The 25,563-nt window shown below is 40.4% G+C and overlaps 1 protein-coding gene and 1 long non-coding RNA gene across 6 annotated transcripts in view; one reads left to right on the top strand and one right to left on the bottom strand.

Annotated features, from left to right (window-relative positions):
- Nucleotides 1-25,563, bottom strand: part of LOC117954186 (cadherin-2) — a 145,867-nt gene that overhangs the window by 31,892 nt on the left and 88,412 nt on the right. For all 5 annotated transcript variants that reach the window (XM_034887762.1, XM_034887759.1, XM_034887761.1 and 2 more), the window contains one exon: nt 3,342-3,523. In XM_034887762.1, the coding sequence (XP_034743653.1) occupies nt 3,342-3,523 (182 nt within the window). The remainder of the gene's footprint in view (nt 1-3,341; nt 3,524-25,563) is intronic.
- On the top strand, nt 10,117-12,780 carry LOC117954187. Its single transcript, XR_004658772.1, has 3 exons — nt 10,117-10,127; nt 10,432-10,436; nt 12,680-12,780. It is a non-coding gene; the product is annotated as an uncharacterized LOC117954187 (long non-coding RNA).

Consider the following 25,563-nt stretch of genomic DNA (forward strand, 5'->3'; position numbering starts at 1 on the left):
CAGCTTCACATATATAGGCTTTGAATAGAAAAAGCTGTTATTTTCTGCAGATTTTCTCTATTCTCAAAAATAACTTATCTTGCAATCGGAAACATTTCAGAAACTTTAGGACCATATTTGATGAGTTTTAAAATACTATTATGGGCATTCTAGTTTGGAGACTTTTCTTCAGCTTAGTTGAGTACAAAAATATAAATACTATAAAATATAAAACTCCCTTTAAGTGTAGGTGTATAGTGCTTTTCTGGATTTTGTAGGGTGGGGTTTTGGACAAAACCAGGAATAGGAAAACGCCACCCTGGTCTCTGGGGCATTGTCAGTATTTTCTCATGCACTTTTATTCCTGCTATTACAAACATTCATCATATCAGTTCTGGAAAAAATTACCAATATTTTACATTTGATTGATATGGGTGCCAATACTTTGCATTTTTCTTATTGTCTACAGTACTTTCTGTCTTCCCCACTCTGACTGTTGCATCCAGTCCATTTATGAGAAGCCTTATGCTTTAATAAAGTCAAGTAGATCAATCATCATAATACACAAACATGTTCTGAAGCATACTTAAATGTGTGAACACACTCTTGCATTAAATGCTCACACTGTAACACCCTGTGTAGTGCACATAACACAGTACACAGCACACACACTAATGACTGTCATCCCCTAGATCAGAGAGGTGGCTGACAGCATGGAGACACATATGTATTTTTATTGAAGTGTCAAGTGAAGAACTTCTGTAGGGCTCATTTGAAATGAAAGCATAACATCTCTCACATGGCTCCTCTTAAGTCTACATTACATGTGAGCGCAGAGGCCCATGTCCTTGCCATGAGACAGACATATATGTATATATGTATGTTACAAGCCATACTGCTGATGAGTGGGTGTTGCCCCCCACTGTGCACACATATTTTCCAATATGAATGTGATTATTGGAGATGACTGGCAGCTTAGGGGAATGTTTGAAATTGAAATCATCTATTATTACACTAAAGGGAACCATGAGCCAGCTGGACTCAGGATGGAAAGGCAGCGCTTCATTGATCCGTCTGTATAGGCAAACGCTCCGCATGGAAAGCCTTTGCTGAATGGCACCAGTCAAAACGCCTTAACACTGGTCAAAACATTCTGCAGCTGTAAATAACACTCAACTCAGCTGCCACAAATATTTGCATCTGGATGTGTCATGCTTTGATTGAGCTTTGTGTGGATGCTTCATTATGTTTGCTGTAAACAGATGGAAATATTGATTTTAAAAAAAGGAGGCTGGCTCTTAGTGAATCAAGAAGGAAATTCATTTGTCAGAAACCCATTACACCAGTCTTATCTAATTTGGAGTCAAAGAAGAAGAGCAGGTGAGATGAATATAGATCAATTGATAAAAAATTCTCACTGAAAAGGCTGCTGAAAGATGAATCATGTCAAATCTTTTAGGCTTACACAGTGTTTTTGTATACAGTATATCAGGTATTCTGGGTTAATGTGCTTAGGCAACACAGACAAAACAAAACTCCTCTTATGTCACCTCCTCTCCTAGTTTCATTAGTTTCAATCAGTTATAAGTAAATAATACAAAATAAACTGTCTTCTTCATGGCTTCTTCTACTGAACAAGTTGTTGTGCCAATACCAGTCAAGGTAGGGCATCTGGTAGGTGCTCACAATGAGTGGTATTTGGAGAAGTTGGAGATAGCAGGAGAGTCTGTCCAAGTTCAGTCCACACGATTTGTACCACTATGTGGTAAACGGGGTATCCCCATACACTGGTGCTGATCTGTCAGTCTGGAAGCTTACCAGTTCTTTGTAGCTAGCCGGGTTACAGGCACACGATGCTACACTCACGGCGAGGGGAGGTACCTCATAATGGAATACGTAAGACATCAATCTAGGGTTTGTTCTGTATTACATATAGTATTTACTTAAGTAAAGATTTATATAACATGTAACCTATGTTTTTAAAGGACATGGTCAGCCGTGGCTACCCACATACCGTTGTTCACTGGGTGTGCCAATGCAACTTTCTAATTGATGCCTGAATGCATCCTAGCTCTGGGGAGTGCAGACATTAATTATCTATAACACGTTCATTCATGGAGTAAATCATAGAGAGTGTATGATCAGTAGTAACCGCACAAAATTGTAACATCTAGCCATTTTCTTATCTGTGATTATATTCTCTGTGTTGCCTTGTTTACATTTGACCAGTTAGACACAGCATAGTAATTAAAGTGCCCATATTATGCCTTTATTCAGGTTCATAATTGTATTATGAGGTTGTACCAGAATAGGTTTACATGGTTTAACTTTCAAAAAACACCATATTATTGTTGTACTGCACATTGCTGCGGATCCTGTTTTACCCTGTGTGTTAAGGTCTCTGTTTTAGAGTGAGACATCTCACTTCTTTACTATATTTGTTGGGAGTTGTACATGCGCAGTAGCTAGGTAAGATCACATCAGCTAGATGACTCTTTCTCCAACTTTGGTCAGTACAAGGCAGGAGTAGCTGGAAGACTTCTTCTAACCGAGGGCACGTTTAAGAACAGGGACATGAAAGTAGTTTTTTTGTAGATTATGGTGAACTAGTGTGTATGTTGCCATTGAGAACGAGCTAGCATGCTAGCACTAGCATGTGCTACGGTGCTGGCCCGTATCTCACTCAAAACAGCACGGATCGATTTTTTCCAAGTTTTTATGTGTGTGGAAGCACCAGAGACACAAAATAACACCCCGACTCCCAGAAAAAGGGATTTCTTCATAATATGAGCACTTTAAGATTTATTCCAAATGGGCATTTAGCAGTAAACATAACATATTGATGCCACAAAGTATTTCAGTTGATTTTAATCGGAGAATATAAACGGACAAGGGGATTAATAAGTGGAAAAGGGGAGAGACAGGCCGTGGCGGGAAGACATTAGCCATTTGGCCAGCTTGGCTTGCTTGTACTACTCTTAGAAGCTATTTAGCTTAGCCAGAAACCCATTGCTGCCTTTTCTCCCCATCAAATTGGCTTTACCCTGTCTATTGGCACAGCCCACTGCACAACAAGAAATACATTTTATTTTATGAACAATCATGTATGCATTTGGCTTGCTGTCTGTCTAAAGCATAGCTCTTTCGCTGTCATGATGTTCATAATTCACGCAAGCAGAGCGTGACGTCACAAGCAAACATGTGAATATGTGTTCCTCCATCGTAGTCATATTTCATTCTCATGACATCCTAATGACCCTTCTGTCCTCACCTGTTCTTCTGTTCCGTCCCACCTCTCGTACCAACTCTTTTTCATCCCCTCCCCCTCTGTCCACCCCACTGTCTCTGTCATCTCCCCTCACCTTGTTCAGCGTGATGACCGCCTCTTGGTTCACTCCGGTGATGTTGAATGTTTCCCCGGTCTCCCCCTCCAGGATGGTATACTCCAGCTTAGCATTCTCCCCGAGGTCTGCATCGGCCGCCGAGATGCGCCCTATCTCAGCCCCCGGGATGGCCAGCTCGGAAACGGAGAAGGACCACATACCTGGGAGAGACACATGAAGACAACACATATTAGGGATGCCATCTTTGTCGTTTCATTAGCGCTGATGCACTTAAACGTAAACATTGAACATTTTATTTTGACTTTTGGACCTTTTTTTCAAATAGCTGTTTTCCACCTGTGCTGAGCAAATTGTTTTCAATATTTCATTGAGATAAGGCAGCATTTAATTAAACAGAACTGAGAGGATGAAGGAGAGAGATACAGTAAAAGAAGAGAAAGGCAGAATGTGTGTTTAAGTGCTCGGCATAGAGATGGTATTAAAAGCCAGAAAGAGCTATGGCCAGAAAAACCTGCTGTAAAAAGATAACTAAATTAAAAGAACAACACTGAAGGAACAGAGATAAAGAAAAAGCAAAGATTACAGCTATGAAAAGACATTTGAACTTGACAACATGAGCCAACTAATCATCATCACAAACATCAATTTTTTAGTCTCTGAGTCATGCATTCCTTCCTTCTGCTAACAAGAATTAATCAAGATAACAGGCTCTTTCATGTCCGCTGCCATCATATTTAAACATGCTGGTTTTACTTTTAGTGCTTGGTCCATTAAAGCAGAACATTATTAGAGTCCTTCTGCTGGCTTGGCAGTTTACATGCATTGGGGTACACACATTACATTTCTCTTATGATTCACCCGATACATCTATGGGATGTATATAGAGAGAAAACAGTGAACTCGAACTGCTGCATAAAACTCACACATGCACTCTTAACTTCAAATATCCACCTACCACTTTAGTTGAACCTAACACACAAAAGGACACAGCTGCCACCAGCTGCACTGACAAGAATATGTATGGTAGGGAAGATAGAAATTGAGCGAGGGAAAGGGTAAGATCTAACCATTTGGCTTGCACACAGAACAGACAGGCTCATTCAAACAGAGCTGTTATCTGCAGCCGAAGCTAGGGCAATCAGATAGACCTGTAAATGCGAGAGAGAACAACGTTGCACAAACACGTTGGGTTGACAGAATAAAAGATAGCCAGCACTTAAACAAGACGGTATCTGGGTTGCCGCTCAGTCATACAAATTCTGTAAATCTGACAACATCACAGCGAGACAAGGTTGTTTCACTTTGAGGATCAGGATAACGGTTCACACTTCAGAGTGGCATCACCAAACAAAGTTATCACCCGGCAGGTAAAGTCTTAATTATTTTTAAAAGCAACCCAAGGGTTTCTTACACCAACAAGTTCTACAACGTGAACAACTAAACAGGTGGTTTGTCTGTGCCTTCCATCACAAAGATCATTTCTCATTTTCCTGATCTCTCACCTGTACAGATACGTTTTGGTTAAGAGCCATAGCTAGAGTTTATATATACAAAGGTTGTGGCCCCCAATGCTACTCTAAACCCAGACTCAATTATATATACTATTTGGATATTTTGTTTCTATGTATATTTATTTAGTTATTCATTGTATTTTCTGTACATTTCCCACGATGACTGTCTAAACAGAAAACTGGAATTAGTGACCGTTTGTTAGTTAGTCATGATAGTTATGGAAACATGGGGGGAGGGGTAATCTTGCTCGTTTTGTTTTTAATTTACATGGAATGTCAACAGAAGTGACATCATGCGGGAACTCATAGTGCAGCTTCAAGGCTTGTCTACACAAAGTCTGAATGAACAGGTATGCCTATGTATTTATCAGTACAGAAGTCTACATTAAGGGTTGCAATTTACTCATGTTTTACACATTTTTTAACTCATGTTTTACTCACGTTTTATATACATTTTATTCACAATTTGCTTACCAGAAGAGGTCACAAGGCAGGAAAACACTGAATTTTTGAGTGCTGGCTAAAAGACTAATGCTGTCGTTTTCTGGTGAGCTCAGTCTTCATTACCTTGATGGTTTTACTTAAGCTTCCTCCTAATATTCAAATCATCTCACTTTTTTTAAAGGTTAAATTACCTGTTTGACAACCACTTTTTAGAATATTACATGTAGCGTTACATGTAGCGTTAACTAGAGCATTTACAAATGAATGCTGTCCTTGATTCTTTTACTTCTTGTCTTAAGGTCACTTCCAGGTTTTGACTATTGTCTGTAAAGAACATGGACCGTAAAAACTGAAAACCACTTCAATTTCCCACTGACGAAACAAAGTGTCCCCCTTGCAATAAGAACATCTGTGGGATAATGACTTGATACTGGATCAGGAGAAGGAGTTCACGAATATAAATAGATATGACAGAAGGGAATCGGTAACCCTGTCATTTCCCCAGCTGACAAACAGTTATCAAATTAGGAATCAGCATGTTATTGCGGTGGTAATACAACTCAGTATATTTGCATGGACAAATCTCTAAAATTACAACAGCCAAGATAGATGTGATGGGATTAGAACAAATTCCCTCCTGATGAAGATGATATCATAGTTTATCATTCTTCAATAAGTTACCCTTTATAATAATGCTGTTTCCCAGCTATGATCTCCATGTTTACTTGATTGGCTTCGATTAATTCTCTTCTGGAAAATACTACATAAATCAAATGTATTATTCATTTATTAATGTTTCCACTTTCTGGCTGCTGCTGTAATGGCAGTGAGATTTTTTGCCAGCTGTTTCTCAATGATGATTACATTACAGCACAAATTCCCCACTGACATTTGATTGGGATTTGTTAAAGGTGCCTAAGTGTTTAGCTGCTATAGCTAGCGCCACAGCATTTCCTTTGCACACATCACAAGCAGTGAGAGTGACCATAGCATAACGCTCACTGCTGGCCTTATGGCTCTAAAGGGCCATGAATTGGCCACATTATCATATACTGCTCTCCAGGCTGCTCTTTAACCACACTTCTTTTTTTTACTTTACCTCATTTACCTCCTGGTGAACAAATGCTTCGTCCTCCTCCTGCTCTTGCTCCTCCTCCTCTCCCTCTTCTGCATTTCACTCAGGGGGTTACCCTAGATGCTCTCGAGCAGGTTTCCCACTGCTTAAAGTGTAATGTCCAGGACGTGATGGCTGGTTTCAGTTCACTTACTATAACTCATAGAATAACAGCTACTTTTTGAAAAGAAACAAAACTGGAACTAGTAATTTAAGGTTACTTAAAAGTAGTCTGTGAACTCCAGGAGGAGGGAATTTGCATGAAATAATTGAACTCACTTTTTTATAACAACCAACATACCTAACCTAACATAACCTAGCCCCGTAGCGTCCGGTCCACGCCCACCAGCCTCAGATTCATCCAACTAAGACTCACTCCTCAACTCTTGAGCTCTGAGCTCACTGCATGTCACTTTAACTTTATTCATTGCTGCTCATAAGTTTAAAAACTCATGCTAAAATTAACTTAAAAAGAGGAATCAAAAAAATTATCTTGATCTTAATGCCTTAATTATTTTTTTGTTGTTGAAAAATTCTGCCTTTAATGACGCCAATTGTCTCTGTGAATGAATAATGTATGGTGAATAAATAAATGTTCTTCCTTAAAATACATGGGGCCCCACATGATCACATACCCTTCACCATAATTAGAGATTGGCCTTGGGTAATTTCCATAAAATCATCTCTAAATGAAAATCTAACTGAAATAAAGCCTTGCCAATCTCTAGGTATGTTAGAGGGTATGTGATTATGTGGGTCTATTTAATACCAAAGGCCAAGGGAACTTTACCAGGATGCATAGTATCCTCATCTATGAAATAACTGGTATTTAAAAATAAAAATCGGCCTGCTTCTATGGGAATTTAACATAGGGGTGTGTGTACAATACTTAAGCCCCCTGTATTTCTTTTTATTTACGATACATTATTCATTCACAAAGAAAATTATTATCCTTAAAGGTTGGATTTTTCTAATTTTCTAATTCAATTTATTCCTCTTTTTAGTCAACTTGAGCATGGATTCCTAAACTTTTGAGCAGCACGGTACACTTTACTTCTGTTTCACAACTGTTTAGACCTAGACACTGATACATGCTTATATACATTACTACATTCCTTTTACATTCGGTTGTATTCATTTTTCAATACTGCTTACACAAATTATCACTGTTTACTCAATTTTAATTTTAGAACTTTATTTTAACTTGCACTATATTTTGTCACATTTAGTTTTTACTTGCATGATTTTCTTTTCTTAGTTATTTAATGAGCATTTTTGGATGTGCCTGAGGCCTCACATTTTTAATCAAGTCAACGAATACTTCTGTATTTGTTGTGCACATGACAAATAAAGAAACTAGAACCTTATTGCTCTCTGGGAATGCTTTCTTACACTTCTTTCAGTCAAATTCCCTACACTCTCATATTTGAAAAATTGCCTCCAGTTCTTGAGAGAGATTACAACTCCCACATTTTTTTTCTTTTCAGCTTGATCAATCGGCTGAAGTGCAGAGACCATTTTCATGCCACTCTGTCATAAATATTACGCTTACACACTTTTAATTTGCAACAGCAAATATGTTCTCGTAGAATTGTAATGTTTTACCAGGAATGTTTTGTAGGAAAAGAAGAAAGCAACATTTTAGGCAAAGTGACACATGGGACACAAACTCTGGTCTACGGGGTGAAACTCCTGTGTTGTTCGACCCACCACCCAAACCGCCCTCCCGACGCTCATAATACCACGTGATCTTCAAGCGCTGCATAGCTGCTGCTCTGCCAGGTGCGTTCTACACACACGCTGAAGGTTGCTTTTTGCGTCATATCTGACACTGCCAGCCACTGTCCAAGGTTTGGTATTTTACAAGTTTGGACTGAGAATGTTGGGTTATCCAAAGTTGTGGCAAAAGTTTGTGTTTGACACTTTTCTTTTCTCAACATGACAATGCCCCCTGCACAAAGCCAGATCCATGAAGAAATGATTTACTTGGTTCAGTTTGGAAGAACCTGTTCAGAGCCCTGTCCAACCTCACTGATGGATGCTCTCGTTGCTGGATGGGAGCAAATCCCTGCAGCCAGGTTCCAAAGTCTGAGATGTTTTTACAACTGGATGTGTATTTCTTGTACTACATGCTAAAAGAAAAGATTATTGGGCCCAAGCACGTTATCGTATAAACGTAATTTGTACTAAACGATAAAACATAAGAAAGAATGTGTCACACAGTAAACTCTTCAGTAAATATGTGACTATATCTGACAGAGTATGCAAACCCCCACATGGCTATGCAGGGGTCTGCCCAAGAAGGGATAGCATGTGCCAATAATTCTACACTAAGTCCCGGTTTATGTGGCGTGACTACCATGCCTACCATCTGGGACTGACGCAGCACCAGAAGGCAGAGACAAAGACTCGAACATAAACAGCGACATTGCTAATGAGACAGCAAATTAGAAAAGTTATTTACCAGTTAGAGACTGCGGTTTCTATTGATCTGTGCTATTGTACGGTGAAACTGGGCAATGCACGCTTACGCCGGCACGACAGCCCCTGTCATGGGCTTTCTCTATCAGACACACACACACACATAACAGCAGAGTGAAGAACTCCAGCCTCGCTCTCTCTTGTACACACTTGCCACACACAGGGAGTGCTCACAAGGAGAGTGACAAAGGGGCTGTGATGCTGGCGAAGTAGGCTAGACTTACTCATTATCAGCTTTCTGCTCGCACAGGAGAGCAGCTGGCAACACAAATCATACATCATTCCCACCTGTGATGGACTAGGGGGGAAAAGAAAAAGGAGAATCCAACAGGGGAGGGGGGGTAGTGAAAAGGTGAATTACGGGGAGAGATTCCCACCTCATTCTGCACATAAAGTAGCTCAAAAAGCAGCAGAGGCCTCTGATAATATGACACGTCAGATGAAAATAGAGACTGGCTGGGATTGGTCCTGTGCCTTTGTTCGCACAGGCAAAGTCATTAGAGTGGGCTGAGGAGAAACAGCATGGGTGCGCTGGTTCAGTGCTTCATGTCTCACAAATATAGGTGCTACCTGCTGAGCTGGCCATAATTGGCCCACAGTGAGAAGATCGAAAGCCCTCCTGTGCTGTACTTGGGCACTACTTCACAGACAGGAAGACACTGTCTGCATGACTCTTTGTTCTAGTTCATGTCGGCCTGCTCTGATTCCCCATGATACACTAAGGGACGGTTATTTGAACAATTGGCCGGGGACTGCCTGTTTTTGCAGTGATCGGATGAATAGTGCCATGCAGGCAGAAGGATTAGTTAGAAATTAAGTGAAATGACAGGTGGTGAGTATTTATTGGCAGGGTAGTTTAATTCAGGTTTAAATGTACAGAAAAAGAGATTAAACTGACATACTCCTGTATGGAGAAGAGAGGGGGACTGGGATAATCTAAAATAGGAGGGGGGCAGGGGGCAAATGTAAAAGGACGGATACATGTGAAATTAAAGATGCAACATGAGAGGGATAGACAGAATGGGAAGAGAGAAATGCAGAAGGTGAAAAACCTGCAGAAGATCAGTTTTTGAAGACAAGTGTGGACAAGGGCCTGTGCAGTAAAAGCACTCGCAGGAGAGGAGAGGAGAGAAAATAAAAATTATGACTCAAGTACGTGACTCGGCCGTGTCTTATCTGAAGCAGAGGCAGAGTGTTTACTCATGGTGGTAGTGGTAGTGGAAGGCGTCGAGTTTGGAAAGTCATTAAAATAATGTCTAGTTGGCTAAAGCGCACACACTGATTTTGAAAATAGCCTGAATAAAATCTGCATCCGTTTAGGGAGAGTCCATCACACAGGCACTCATACTCAAGAGGGCTTAAGGGAAAAGGCTAGAGACGGAAGGGAGGATCAAGGGAGAGAGAGTGTGATTTAGGCATCATCATGAGTGTTAGAGGCAGAGAGAAGGGGGATAGCTGAGACAGGGATGGAGAGATGGAAACGGTGTTTGCTGTATAGGCAGAATTTTTATTCTTCGCAAGCAACTACAGGGTTAAATCATACTGCATGCATTCAAAGTGAAAGTGAGGCCTTCTATCTTGGTGCTCATGGGGTTAATAATAAAACAGAGTAGATCTTTTTTCTTTACAGGCTCCAGGGCAAGCGGCATAAAAGACTCCATGTTGCTGTTTAACTGGCCTTGTGTAGAGGTATAGAGGCAGGCCATTAGCCATTACTCAGCTCTGTTCTCATGCCATATGGAGTAGGAGGATGCCTGAGTGTGTGTGTGTGTGTGTTTACATGTGTGAGTACGTGCGTGCATGTGTATGGCGTGTATGATGATTAGTCCATTAGTAAATAAATGCATGTACTTGCATGCTGGTGTGGGCCCACCCAGGTGCCCATGTGCAAACACTGCTTAACAATGTGGAGGCTGCCACCCCACGTCAATGCTCAATCAACGGCGGCTCCTTTCAGGTTAAGGATAAAGTCAAGCAGAAATTAACTTATATAATGAGGCTTCCTGCAACAGCTTCATTGAAATAGTCTTAGAAGTCAAGTACTGTACTGTATATTCAATTTTAAAAATAATGGAAATCCAGCAGCAAGGTAATCAAGAGAATTCATCACCATGCAACGTTTCTGTGATATCAAGTGGCTAAAAAGCTTTACATTGACTGACTCAAGAGCTCACTGATAACAAGACAATGTGGCATGCTGGCCGGCTGGCTGGCTGGCTGGCTGGCTGGTTGGTTGGCTGGCTTGTTGGTTGGTTGGTTTGTTGGTTGGTTGGCTGAATGACTGACGGGAAAGCACTGTTTGTGGCTGGCTCAAACCAGTTAGACGTGCTGCTGACATTTGCTTCCACTTGCAACATATTATGCGAGAGAAACAAAGAAAAGAACAGCGAGGGCTTAAGGGAAGTAAAAAACGGGGAGAATTACGGACGAAGGAGGACTGTGAGTGAGACGGAGAAAAAGACAGAAAGAGAGATGTGACTGAGAGCAATGTTTCCAGCAGTGATTTTACCGTCTATTGAAGCAGAATGAACGGAACTTTAGATGAAATATTAATACAGAGTGAGAGAAACAGAGGGATAGAGAAAATAAAAAGATAAAAAGCACACTGGTCTTAGCCACCTCCATTTTAATTAGTTCCTGCTTTCATTTCCTCCATCTCCTCTTTGGGCTCGGAAGATGTAAAACTTAATTAGAGAATAACAATTATTGGAAATTATTGCCTATTACTCAATTGTTTAAGATATCGCCGCAATCATTATTGCTCTGTGCAACCACAACCCTAGCGTTGGAGCTAGATGGAATTAGTCAAAACCATTTTAGGAATCAAACACTCAATTTTCCCCCCAGAATGTGCTGGTGCAGAGCATGCAAATCCAGAGGTCAGGGTTATTAAGCACAAGGTGGCTAAAGTCTGCAACCTGCCATGCATTCACTGATGAGAAAGGTTTCCCATTGAATATTCTTGCAGGCTTGTTTGTGTAAAGTGATTTACACTGATTGAATACAATATGTGATGCAGGAGGGTTTAGGAAATGCAATCAGGGTCCGCATCTATCAAGCGTCTTAGATTCACCCCCAGGAGTCCCGCTGAAAGTTAACCTAGGACTAAAAAACACTTCTACCTCAGAGTAGGACTTCCTACAGCACCAATGACTGCTCTGTTCTCTGAGGACAACAGTCTGAGCTGCCCATTATCATTCATGATAACATGTAGTTTAGGCTAACTCCTACGGCTGTAGAGACACACATAAACTAGTCAGTCCGCCAGATCTTCCTCCACAGCGCTACGGAGGAGGGCCTGGCTAGTCCACACTGCATTTCGAGAGGGGAGAAAAAAACTCTGGTTTATTGGTGTTTCTTTAAACCAATCCCAATCGTGCTAAGTGCCGAGTGGAGCCATGGCGCCACTGCAAAATAGCCTGGGGAAGGAACTTGTTTTGGTGGAACATATGCACGTTCAAAAGTTGTTTAGTCGTGTCTTCACATAATTGGTTAATTGTTACCCAGGAGAATTACGTCAATTTGGTGTTTTTAATTGTAAATTCCATCAAGGGCATTTCTAGGACTTAAGGGGGTTCGGGGCTTAGCCCGAACCATTTAACTAAACTGAATGCAATGCAAAACGGAGATTGGCTTGCCCAGCTTGTTAATAGCCAGTACATGCATAATTTAGCTGCCCAGTTTGTAGAGGTCAGTTAAATAGCACCAACATTTGGCCTAATCAAAACTGTCTTGGCCAACCAAAGGCCAAGGTTTTTCCTCCAGATTTCTGTGGTGACCTATGATGTCCGGGGTCAGAGGGGAAGATTTTGAGCATAAAACACTTCATTTCTTGCATTCTGATGAATTTTGATGCCCCTATTTCTACCTTTTTCTGAATCAATTTATGCTGGAAATATCTTTATTTTTATTACAAATATAAAAACTATGGAATATATTGTAACTATATAGTAATGCTGCTAATTTTGTATGACTTTCCACTATTTATTCTCCTTTGGATTGTCTTTTCTAATTATATCTGAGTAAGCACAGATGTAGCCTAGGCCTAATTTACTCTACCTCTTATGTGTCTTTTGTTGGGGATGTAACCTCCTTAATTGTGCATATGACAATTATTATTACTCAATGATACATTATTCATTTTAATTAATTATTAATAAACCCCTGGACTTTATAATTTCAGAAGTGTTTGAGCAAGATTTCTGCTCATGTTCAAAACTTTGTGCACATTCAAAGTATAACTCATCCCATCTGTGTTCTCTGAGATTTGGATGAGTTGTGATATTTTGAGAAAAAATAAAGTTATAATAGGCTATTACAATAATAATTACCTGAGTGCTCTGCTGATATGGTAGACCTCAGACCTTCTAACACTCTGGTCTCTGCTCTGAATGAGACAGTATAGGGAAGTGGCTTGAACTGCTCTACATTAGCGGTGGAAAACCAAAACTAGGGCAGAAATGCACGGAGCACAAATGCGTCACATCTGCCGCCGCAGCATGTCCACAGCGCGCCCACTACCTGATGCACAATGAAATATGGCAACTTATGATTTCGGGGGTTTATTGTCTGGTTTCATTTTTGCAGTCAACCATTCAAAATACATTCGGGGCTATACTCAAAACATTCGGGGCTGAAACCCTTCCAAAATTGATGCCGAGTGATTTCCATCATTTTATAATTCTTAAACTAACATCAGACAATGCTGTCAGAAGTTGAGAACACCATGAATATAAATGTACAGATTGTGAGTTGAATAAATACGTAACTTGCATTGAAATAGATAAATAGATTCAAAGCAGTTTATGTGTAACAGATTACTTTTGGAAACTAGCCTTCCCCTCTGTGCCGTTTAGCATGTTTTATGCAAGGCGGCATGCTCTGCATTCATGCACTGCAGCAAAATGGGCCTTGTGAGAATTGAACCCATAATTGCAAGTGCAGCAGTTACAACGTGCTAAACCACATGGGAGCCTTCGTACAGCTCTGGAAAACCAATGCAGGTGCACAGCTTTCAACAATGTTGCCAGAGAGAAAAACACTACTTACAGAAACAATCTAGGCAGACATTTTTATTTGAAGCCAGAGTATGGATGTGTTTTCTCCCCCCTACAAGTCGCTGCAACAATGAATAGTTTGTTTACTCCTCCAAGCCACGATATAAGTTTATATTCAGGACAGGCCTTCTCGCTTCATTTAGACTATACCCTTGATTTTCTCAAGACACTTCTGCTTATTTGTAACTTGTTTAAAACAGCTGGAAGCCTCAGATTCCTGCAAGGCACTGCGGGGTCCATCTTAGCATCACGTCTGTCTTTGTGCATCCCCAAAAGTTATACTTTATACATATTCCACTCACAGAATGATCATCTGTTTACCCGATATGTTAAAGTATATTGATGATTTATAACAACGTCGTAAACTTTTAGCGCAGCGCTCACTTTGGTCTTGCCAGGCTTTATGTATAAGGAATGAGAGTGCAGGGCAGAGGCGATTCATTTTGCGGTAGAGTAGTTTACCCACCGCCGTTTTTCTGACAGAGACCTTATAGTGAATGGAGCTACTAAGCATATCTCAGAAGAGATGAAATGTTGGACCATTTCCAGCCATGTTTTAAGGGAGCCCAGGGAGAATAGGTTCAAGAGTGCAGAGAGGGCAGGAGGGGATGGAAAGACCACAGGGAGCATGCTCAAGTGGCTGCTCAGGGACCCTCAGAGTGTTAGGTGGCGATTGTAATGTTCAGCTGAGTGGACATCAGTGGCAGTTGTTTTCTGTCCCACTTCTTTCAAAAGATCCATTCTCATGGGCTCCAGTTTGAAACAGGATTTGCACATGTGTATACCAACAGGAGAGGCAGGCTAAGTGAAATAAAAACACCCCAAAAACTCCCCAAACACACAGTGATGTGCAGCAATAGAACCGCCACACCCTGCTAAGGATGTGCCGCTCACAGTCCAGCGACTCCATTCATCAAGCTAGACGGAGAGAAAAAGAGAGAGTGCGAGAGGAGAGGAAGAAAGAAGAAGTAAACAGAGGCTGAAAGGTGAAAGGTAACATTGCAAGACAACAGTGGGAGAATTGAGTGCTTGGGGGACGACAGCAGGTAAACGTAGGTGTGCACAAAACAGACAAGAAGCGAGAAAGGAGTGATAGAAGCAAGGAAAGAAGGGAAAGTTTTTGACGCTGCCGGGAAGGTTCCCATTAACATGGAAATCACTTCCTCTTCCCCGGCTCTCCATGGCTCACTGATGGCTCGGCAAAAAGAGAATGGCTTTAGCTCCTATTATTCTGCGTGAAGGGGCACACTGCCAGGTCAGATGAAAAAGTAACATAAAAAAAATAAAAAATTGTCAAGACATTCTCTTTGCGCCCCGTCTCTCTGCCTCTACTGTGTGTTCTCTACCAGAAAGAAGACCAAGGCATTGCTGCAAAAGTGTGATGGATTCACCTCATTTTCACAGAGGACCAAGCTTACACTGGAAAGAGGAAAAGAATCATGGACAGAAATGGCCCTATTCTGGGAGGGGGGTTGGGTTTAATGAAGTTTTAAATGTCCCTGTTTTTCGTCTGTGATGGCAGGTAAAGTTGTGAGAATGTAAATTCTCAGTGTGGAGAATGTAAGACCCTCTTGGGTTTTCATAAAGCTGGATTGCCTGGATGTAGGTCTATTGGAAATCTTGTGTTGTATAGGGTGATTACTGCCGATGAATCTCTCCTCACAGACTCTTCTGGCTGCACAGGATTGTGGAAGAAAAGCCCATCAGGGAGAAGCCCTGCCCGTGGATGTCTCACGAGAGCCGCCAATTTAGTGTGGCTCAAATGTCAGTGCAAAGCCTCATTTGTTTGTTTGTGAATATGTGCACAAAACCAAGAGAGACGAAGAGAGGGAAGAGAACAAAAAGCCACTATGCATGAGGGTGAATGACCCTGCTACTTCAAGACTTGTGCACCCGCTGGACACACAACACACACAAGAGAGAGACACACACACACACACACACACACACACACACACACACAATACAGTTAGTGGGCTGCAGCAGTATTCAGACCCATGGAGGGTCTACGCCTTGAGGAATCTATCCAAGCAGAGCTCTGTATTGTGCCACAATTGACTCCAGGGCAAAAGCACTGCAATGGCCGGCCTAATTGTGCGGTCTGATATGAGGGAGCCATTTCAGACTTTTCATGCCTCAGCGCTATCTCCGCCCCTGAGGTTGGCTGGCAATTTTTGCATATATACTGTATGTGAGACTGTATGTGTTAGAGTGCAAAAATAACTTCAAGGATGTCTTTAAACATACAAAATGAGTCACATTTGTAACTATAAATCCCATACAGTCCACCCAGTCCTAAACTTCATTCTCTTTTAGGTATGAATGTACAGAAATGCAAGCATTATGCATACATAAACAGAAACTGGCATATGTGTCTACACCATGGCTGCTAAACGCAACACTGAAAACTGGCTTTATTCCATTTCCCAGCATCCCTTCAACTCTGTGTGAGATGAAATGATTTTCAGCCGCCCTGATTATCACTGTCGCCATAAAGCCATTAGCTTTACTCCTCTCCTTTCTTTCCGTTTCCCCTCATCTCCATCCCCCCATGCTTTCGTCTCCCTCCTCCCTCCTTCACGCATTGGTGAATTTGCCCCCAGGAGTTGCTTTCATGCATTCTAAAAGAGTGCTGGCTTCATGTTTTTATCGTGCCAGTCCAAACAATGGGAGATGTCAGTACGTGGGTGGCGATCATTGGACAGGACGACAGGACGTGGGAGGCCGAGTAGGACCGGATTGGCCTATGTGCGTGTCCCTTAACTCTGACGAGCCCATTACTGGTCCGCAAATGCACATTAGTCATGCCATTTAACTAAATTCATTATCAATGGCCTATTGAAGAGGACACAAGTTATTATCGATATGCATTAGATTTTTATTGAATGTGATGTGAATGCTGAATAGGATATAACAGAAAATGATGTAGGCCAACTTCAGCACTGGTGGCTGCTCGGTCTATATACGCAATTGCATTCCACTTCCATTCTCTTTGTTGTCTAAGTGTGCCATTGTTATTTAGAAAGAACTATGAAAACATAAAAGAAGGCAACATACAGTACAGTGTGTCCCTCATGTTCTAGTAACACCATTTTAAGCATTAATATTGTATAACCCTTTACTCAAAATTGAAGAACAGTATTTTGAAGAAACTTTGATGGCTGATATTATTAACCCTCTGGCTTGGCATGGAACACTTATGTTCATTACCAACAGGTACAGCAGTGTTTGGTGGGATTATGAAAGTGGACCGTTAGACAAATGGGATTTCTCAGCACAGACAATTTCTGCCACACTGACTAAATAGTTTGTGCGCTGAGGGTGTTTTAAAACAGGAGCAGATGGGAGAGAGTGTGATAAGGGACACAAGGGTACCGGGTGTGTGAAGAGCACACACTAAGAGAGTGGGATTCAGGAGTGAGTGTGTGTGTGTGTGTGTGTGTGTGTGTGTTTGCTTGCGTGCGTGCGTGCGTGGGAGGGGAGAATGTATGCGACTGTCACCTCTCTGTCTCCTCGTCACCTCTGACTGATGTGTGACCTAAATGCCTGTGCATGTAAGAAAAAAAGGTAGATTCCAACAGATGCAAAAAAAAAGCAACAGATAGAGAAATCACACAAGGTTAAGACACTATGCCAATCTGTGAGTACTCTTTGAGTACACCCACTCATCCCTCTTTGTTGTCTGTACTCCTCTTTGCCACTTTTTTAGTTTTTTGCATCTCAGTCTCACTAAAGGACATAATACACCGATTATCCTTGCTCCTTCCTCTGTTTTCATTCACTCCCCCGCTTACTTTCTTGTACGTTTGTCTCCTTGTCTTTTCCTTTATGTTGTCGGAGCCTCTTCTCACCCACTCCCTCTTTGCGTTTTCCCTTCGTCTCACTCTTCTGACAACTTGAACGCACCCCTCTCAGCGGCTCCATCTTTTTCTCTTTTAGGAAGCACAAAATTGACATACACACTTTGGAAGACTTGGGCACACCTCTTTCTCCCTTCTCTCATTCACACTCGCTCTGTTACAGCCTTGCTCTCCAGGAAAATGAATTAGTTATATTTATGAGGAAGCCCTCTCTGAACTACTCCCTCTATTTCCCCCCCTCTCTGTTTCATCTCCCTGGCGCATAAAAATGACACTGATCTTATCGGCGCTACCTATGTAGTCATCCGTCAGCCCATCTATCTTTCCATCCATCAAACCACTGGGAGAGTGATGGCTCCCTCAACACTTTTATGTGGTACCGTTGGCAAGCCAAGGTTGTTCAGAAACCACATAAAAACAGGAACCAGCACCTGCGTCTCCGTCTGCGGACTTATCACCAAGCAGAGTTGTAGCTATTCAAACATTTCCTGCAGGCAGAGCAGAAGAACCAAAGCATCCTGGGAGCACAAGTTATGAGTCTCCAGATGCGTCTGGGATTTTCTGTGTGTGTAGTTAAACTATAACAAAGTGCCGCACCAACTGTCACAAGGCAAAGAATAAATGCTTTACCCTTTGACAGCCTACAGATTCATCTGAGCTCCATAAAGGGGGTGCAGTTGGCGTTCAGATCTCAGGAATTTGGCCAGACCACTCATCAAATGTTGACATTTCATCGAGAAGAAACAGAGAAAGAGTGATATTTCACTTTCTGATATTTTGGATAGAAGATCGTGGTGAAAAGTCTTTAATTCAAAGGATTTTGTTTAAAGCCAAGGTCGTCTTGTACATGTTAAATATATGAAAGTAGTAATATTTTGAAGGCCCTGTGTTTTTAATTATACTCTTTATACTTTTAGAGCACTGAATGTGAACAACCAGGATTCTCCTTGAACTCTACAGCACTGATGACCATATTTATTTTAGGTATTTATCTGTTCAATAGCTCAAATTTATGCAATAAATGTTGTATTATGGTATGAAATAAATACAGCAGGTGGATCAATAAGGAGTACAACATAATCTCTTATCAGAAACTCGCACTTTGATCTATCCTGAATGGGTGTGATCAGAATTGACTGCAACAGTGTTCATTCATTTCTTATTCAACCTAAACGAAAAAAGACAAAACGAACCCAAAAATTCACATTGGTTTAACAATTTCTAATAATAACAGTTACACACCGTTGGTGGTGCTCAAAGCTCCAAAAACTGTACATTTGAAAAACTAATGAGCATTGTCTCTTCCTAGAAATCATGATCCGGTTCATTATTCTACTTTTTCTACACACACACTAGAATGTGTTAAATTTCTACACATTCTAAGCAATGACAACTGTTGGCGTGTCCACATGATACAAGCCTTTTGTGACCCCCCACCCCAAACATGGTGTACTCTTCAGGCGGAAAAAATGTCTGTGCACTGGGCTCATGGTTCAAAAGGGTTGTACTTAGTGTCTTCATAAAGTCATAGGTGTGTTTTTGGCGTAATGCAAAAATGCAATAAACCAATCAGTGTCATCTCCCATTCCCTTTAAAAGCCAAGCACGTTTGTACCTTGGTCCATTGCTATCATGATGGAGGATTTGCACCATAATATAATAATATTTTTTTCGTAATCTTTTTGATCATGTGTGTGTGGAGCTGCACGTACCTGTGTAACACGCATAGTGTGTGTGCGCTGTGCATTAGCCTTGGCACATTTTACTAATTTGTTGTTTAAATAACAATGAAATGCTGCACAATTGACTTTTGACCAGATTATGGTCAAAATCATGCAATCATTTCCCTCTGCTTCAAGATAGCAAGACGCCAAGAATTCACCTGGACACACGTCCCTGTAAGACCATGGGCACAAAGATTGGTGCAGGCAAATTTGCTATTTTAACAAGGGGGGCGCTAGATGGGACATTGACTATTGCCTTGGTTTTTAGGGTCATAAAGCTTTAAGTAATGAAGAAAAAGTATTAAAAAATACTGTGTACGTGTGGAGTAGGCCCTGTATGATATTAAAGAGTTAATATTTGACTTGGAAACAAGAAGAAATTACATTTTCTCTTTGCAGATTGTCAATAGCCAATTGTATGGAATCAGCCCAACAACATAAAATAGTGTCATTTGCAGGGCAGATCTTTTTTTTTTAACAACCAAAGAACTCTGTTGAATATATTTCAGCAGTCAAAATGAAATACGCTTCAAGGTCTGTTCCACTATTGTACTGGAGGATAAGTAAGATTCAAAGGTTTTGTGAAGAACCAAAACCACCTGGTTTTATGCATGAAACTTCATACAAGGCCTTTGAAACACAGTCGTACATTGACAAAAATAATCCTAGTTCATGGTTTCTTTATATGCTTTTTCAGAATTATCTCATTGTCTTCGATTTGTTCAGTTGTCATGGAGATGTATCTGTTGTGAGCTTAGTAGATGTTAAGATTTTCACTTTTATCCCAGACTTTTCCACTGAGCACACTTCATCCACCGATGAACTCTGGGAACTAAATCGATCTTGGATTGGGACTGTTTTCTACAACTACTTTGTTCCACATCAAGAATAAATGCCTAACTTTAAACCAAGACGGATAAGAAGCATAAAGAAGAGATTATGTAAATATTCACAGTGAACTAGGGGATTTCTTCAACAGTGTACTAAGACAGCTATTCACACAGGAAACATTTGACAAAGACAATTACTTGAAGAAAGGCTAGGAATAATCATAAGTTCAACATTGGTGCTTGTGTTTATTATATGGCACATTGTTTATGATACATTGCAATATTGGAATTTTGTATTTATGTAAAACAGGAAGAACTGGGTCATGTTTTATTTGTTGTGTTTTATAGATTCGAAAAGCATGTGTTTCCACGTTTATTTTTATTTTCTTTGAGCTGTTTCACATGTTGTTTCCTCAGGTGTCTAGAAATTGCTGAAACTATGAGGCAATATTTGCATTTAATGTTGGTAGTGTATGCCAGAGGTGAGAAAAATCAGGTAGAAAAAAAGAATATTGGGTATAAGTGGATGCCATGTTGGCTGCTTTTGTTATAAGATCTTTAATCTTTAATCTGTGGTACAATAGAAAATTCATTAAAAAAGACTTTAGAATAACACTGTGCATGTTTTTCATTGTGTGAATTTTAAAATAATGTAAATATTCTCCATGTATTTTAGCATTCCAGACAAGTTTTGAGTAAAGAAGTTGTTCTTTGTATTCTTAGGTACAATTCCAGCCGACGCCCTCGTCGCTATTTCAATTTATCCTTAAGAGAATTCAGCTGTGAAGTACATACACATAACCATAAATTATTCAGCTACAGTAAACATGGAAAAACATCTCTGAATAAAAGACAACATGGAAACGAGGGTATGAAATTTCACATCAGCCCAACAACACCACGATGGCCCTACTACAAAGCAATATAATGCTGTGAAAGTGCTGTCGTCTTAATTTCCCAATGGATTACCATAGGAGTAAAAAGCCATCTACCATTTCTGTCCTGAAGCTTTGTAACAGGAAGTTGATCATTTGAGATGTGATTTGATGCTCAACAACCTTGTTTACGCTCAGACAATAAACAACCATGTATTCCACACAGCGCTACCCTAATTAAGAGCTTAATCAGGCAAAGAGTTGAGATAGTGATAGCAACTCGCCTTTAGCACAATTTTACATCTGTCTGGCTTGTTAACTACCAGTTTTAAGGGACCCTTGGAAAACTAGGATGGCTATGTTCACAATCTGACATGTTCTATGAAAAAACAGGCCCACTGAGAAGTATGTATTCCAGTGAGTTGTAATGCAAATACAGCAAAAAAATATACAGTTCCAATTATATTTCTGGTATAAAGACTTTAAAACATTTTCGGATTTTTTACTTTGTCGACCGCGTGTCTAAATTATTTTTCACCTTGAAATGTTCAAAAAGTGCAGCTACCTTTAAAAAGTTAATTTGATATGGATGAAAATAAAAATTAAAGTTTTTCTTGCACCAACAAATGATGAGCTAAAACATCCCAAAAAACATGCCGCTGTCCAAATAAACATTTGGAGCACGGTGTATGCCATTTAATAATGAGACTCAAAGGAAAGTGTGGTTTGAGGGTTGTGTTTGCCAATGAAGCGTCTGTAAATATCACACATTTTCCAATTATCATTTAACCAAACAACAACAACTGCAATCTGTACGGTAGCCTACTTTCCCTCCGCTCTACTGCCTCCTCCGGGCATAAGAAATCCCTTGACAGCATTCAAAACTGTACACATAACAAACCCACTTAGTTCCTGGAATCACGTTTTGGATAGGAAGAAATTCTAGGGCGCAAAAGAAAAGCCCACAAAGCAGGACCCTTTTTCCTCTCTTGTTAATAATGTACAGCCGATACCTGGTTTGTACGCTGCAGTGTAATCCTCTCCCTCTGGTAAATGCCACAAGGCATAAGAAGCATTGACCTTGGGAGACACGAAGACCGGATTTGAGGGTGTCTTTTTAAAAGCTTGGGTGTGTAATTGAGTACAGCGGCAGGGTGGCTCGCTTTGATGGTGTTCGCGCAAGCACAAGGGAGCGCAGTGCGTGAGAGAACAGAAAAAAAGGCAAGCAGAGGATCAGGGATACACACAGACACACAAAGACCGCACACAAACTGCATGAGTAAGCTAACATCAGTACTTTCAGTTAGGCACATGCATGCATGGAGTCATCAGCAGGACAAGTTAAGGCAAAAGACTTGTCCTGGTGGTTCCTCGTCACCCAGATAGATCAGAATGAGCGCAGTATTTCTCCAAGAAGCCCTCCTGTCCTCAGAGCAGCCCAATCCAAAACTCCAACTTTGATGGGAGTTCAACAAACCTCCCACCCCAGGACATCATTAGTTCAATGTTGGCCTTAGAGCCAGTGGTCTATTGGACTAAACCCTCATTGCATGCCTATCTAGCTCCTAGACAGCTTTAAATCTAACATCCTGGTTTCATTTTACAGCTTTACTTTATTAAATTTATACGTTGATGTGAACAGATTCATTTTATAATACATTTTGGTAGTGTTTTTAGGGTGTGATTTTCAAACTGCAAGACATGAACTCTAATTTACATAATTAACAGTGTCTTTACAAGTTGTAGGACAAGAAAGTTTTAGTCGCCGAGCACTGATTTGGTCAGTGACAATGACAAATTTACCTAGCTGATTAACATTAATTCTGAGTTGGCCAAACAACTAGAGAAAAATAAAATCTCGGGCTGTCTGGTTATACAGTATGCAGAGGGGGACACATGAGGCAAAGATATTGCACAAGCTGAAAGGGACAGGTGCCTGCCGGTGTTTGAAAATAAACTAGGAGTTAGGTGTTGAAGTTTGGCTGCTGATTAGGCTACCAAGGTACTATAAAACAATTAACGCTGATTGCTGCAATTTGCAGAATAATCAAAAAATCTTGTTATAGCTCAGTCCAATCGGAACACATACTGTAGATCATAGTCATAGTTTTCAGTGTGACTTACACTTTCCGAGTCATTCTCAGTACGTACATTGCCAATAAATGGTAATTAATTCACTTAGAAATTATATTTTTAAAACCTACTTAGAACTACAGAACTTGCCCGAGAATCATCACGTTTTTAAGTTTGATTCAGTATGAAAGTAATCTAGTTATAGTTATTGATGCAGTGTATAGTGCAGTGTAAACAGGAACTGATAAAAACTTCTTTGGCATACTTTTGACGATGCTAATTGAGGGTGACCAAACAAATCCCTGATCTAGGTGATGGCCTCATGTCAGTTTTAGACAGGTAGCTAGCAGCTAGCTTGGCAGTTCTCAGGTGAAAATGACAGACAGCTGGCAGACAGAGTTGCGTGACACTCATGTTAAACTTTAAAGCAACTGATGTCATTATTCTAAGCTGACCATCTCCTGGGACTCTGGGATTCAGAGACGTGAAGCGGTCGGTTTGGTCTAGTCTATAGCCAGACGTTTCTCTTCCGGGATTGCTCTGTGTCTGCCAGAAATTCTGACGGATTTCACTCTTTTCGGCCGGATGTCCGGTACCTTCTGCTTTCTGCAGGGTAAATCCAGACAGCTAGCTGAACTATCTGTCCAGTCTGAGCCTTCTGTTGCACGATTAAAACAACCTTTGAACGCACACATGTTCCACCAAAACAAGTTTCTTCCCAAAGGCTACTTTGCAGCCAAACCGGGCCTGCTGTTGGACCGCTACAAGAAGTCATTCCAGTCACAGGCAATGAAACTTTTTAACACGTCATCACTGGGTGCTAGATAAGACCCCGAGACACCACAATACAGCACTAAGGGCAACTTGTACGATTGGTTAATTAACATTTTAGCATACATTTTAGCATACTATTTAAGCAGTTGCACATTTTTTTATTTTATTTATCCCCATCCGGTATATATACAAATATTTGTTCTTATATTTTTATTCCTATTATTATTATTATTATTATTATTATTATTATTATTATTTCATGTATATTGTATGTATGTATATTGTATCCTAGTATTTCCTTTATATTTAAATTTTGTGCTGTGTGACTAATGGATGTTTTCTGCTGTAAGTTTTTGGGGATCAATAAATATCTATCTATCTATCTATCTATCTATCTATCAATCTATCTATCTATCTATCTTAGCGCTGCCCAAGACGATTGTGATTGATTTAAATAAATGCCAATAAACCAAAGCAAGTTTTTCTAACATCCCGGAATGCCGTTTGCAGTAGCCAGACCCTCCCCCGCAGCGGTTTGGAGGAAGGTCTGGCCAAGAGAGACTAGTTTGGACAGTGACGCTAACGTCAACGTTAGCTTAAGCAGCTAGAATGCAGACGTGTCAACAGTATCATTAGGGCTAATTTAGATGTCATGGCTTTGTCAGACACCATTTAGACAACGCTATATTTAAATATCATTATTCAATTTGAATATTATCAAGTGATTTCAAGTATATGTGGGCTAAATTAATCAATTTTCCAACAGAAAACTTTTCTTAATTACTGGTTTGAACCCTGGGAAAATGTTAACAAGAGCAACAGCATTATCTTATCGGATTCTATTCATGTGCAACAAACGTGTCTTGTATAATACCAAGTAGACCAAAAGTACAAACTTTGAGTTTTAATTACTGAAAATAATTAACCATATTAAAATTGCTTACTATTGCTCAGAACATTAGAAATGTTCCTCAATTTGTCTCCAAACTATGACTTTTCCCTGAAAGAAGTGATAGACACTGTCTCCTTTCTTTCTGAAAAATCCAAATGAAATGTAATTGTACAAAAGCAATATATTGCAGTGTCAACTCTTTTCACTTTAATTGGAATAAGGTCAGCAATTATCTTGGGAAAGGCAGAGGCTTAGATGACAAATGGCAGAAAGGATGACATAAAGTAAGGGATGACAAGAACACTGGCCATAAAGGCCGTTTTGGTTTCTCTATTCATTCATTAAGAGGACAACTCACTGGCTCGTCCTTTTGGACGTAATAAAGGACACAACCAATTTTAGAGCTATAACAAAAAACAGAATTGATTAATTTTGGCCACTAAGACACATCAGTGTACTCCATCCAACAACAGAGGAGGAAAAAAAAGGAGACACCAGAGCAGAGCTGCATGGGGACCAGCTCACCAGCCTCCTTCTGGATAACTAAAACAATGATTTACAATATAATGTCCAGATAGGACAATGCTGTTTAATAATTCAACTTGA

Source organism: Etheostoma cragini, chromosome 12, assembly GCF_013103735.1.
Source record: "Etheostoma cragini isolate CJK2018 chromosome 12, CSU_Ecrag_1.0, whole genome shotgun sequence".
Lineage (NCBI taxonomy): Eukaryota > Metazoa > Chordata > Actinopteri > Perciformes > Percidae > Etheostoma > Etheostoma cragini.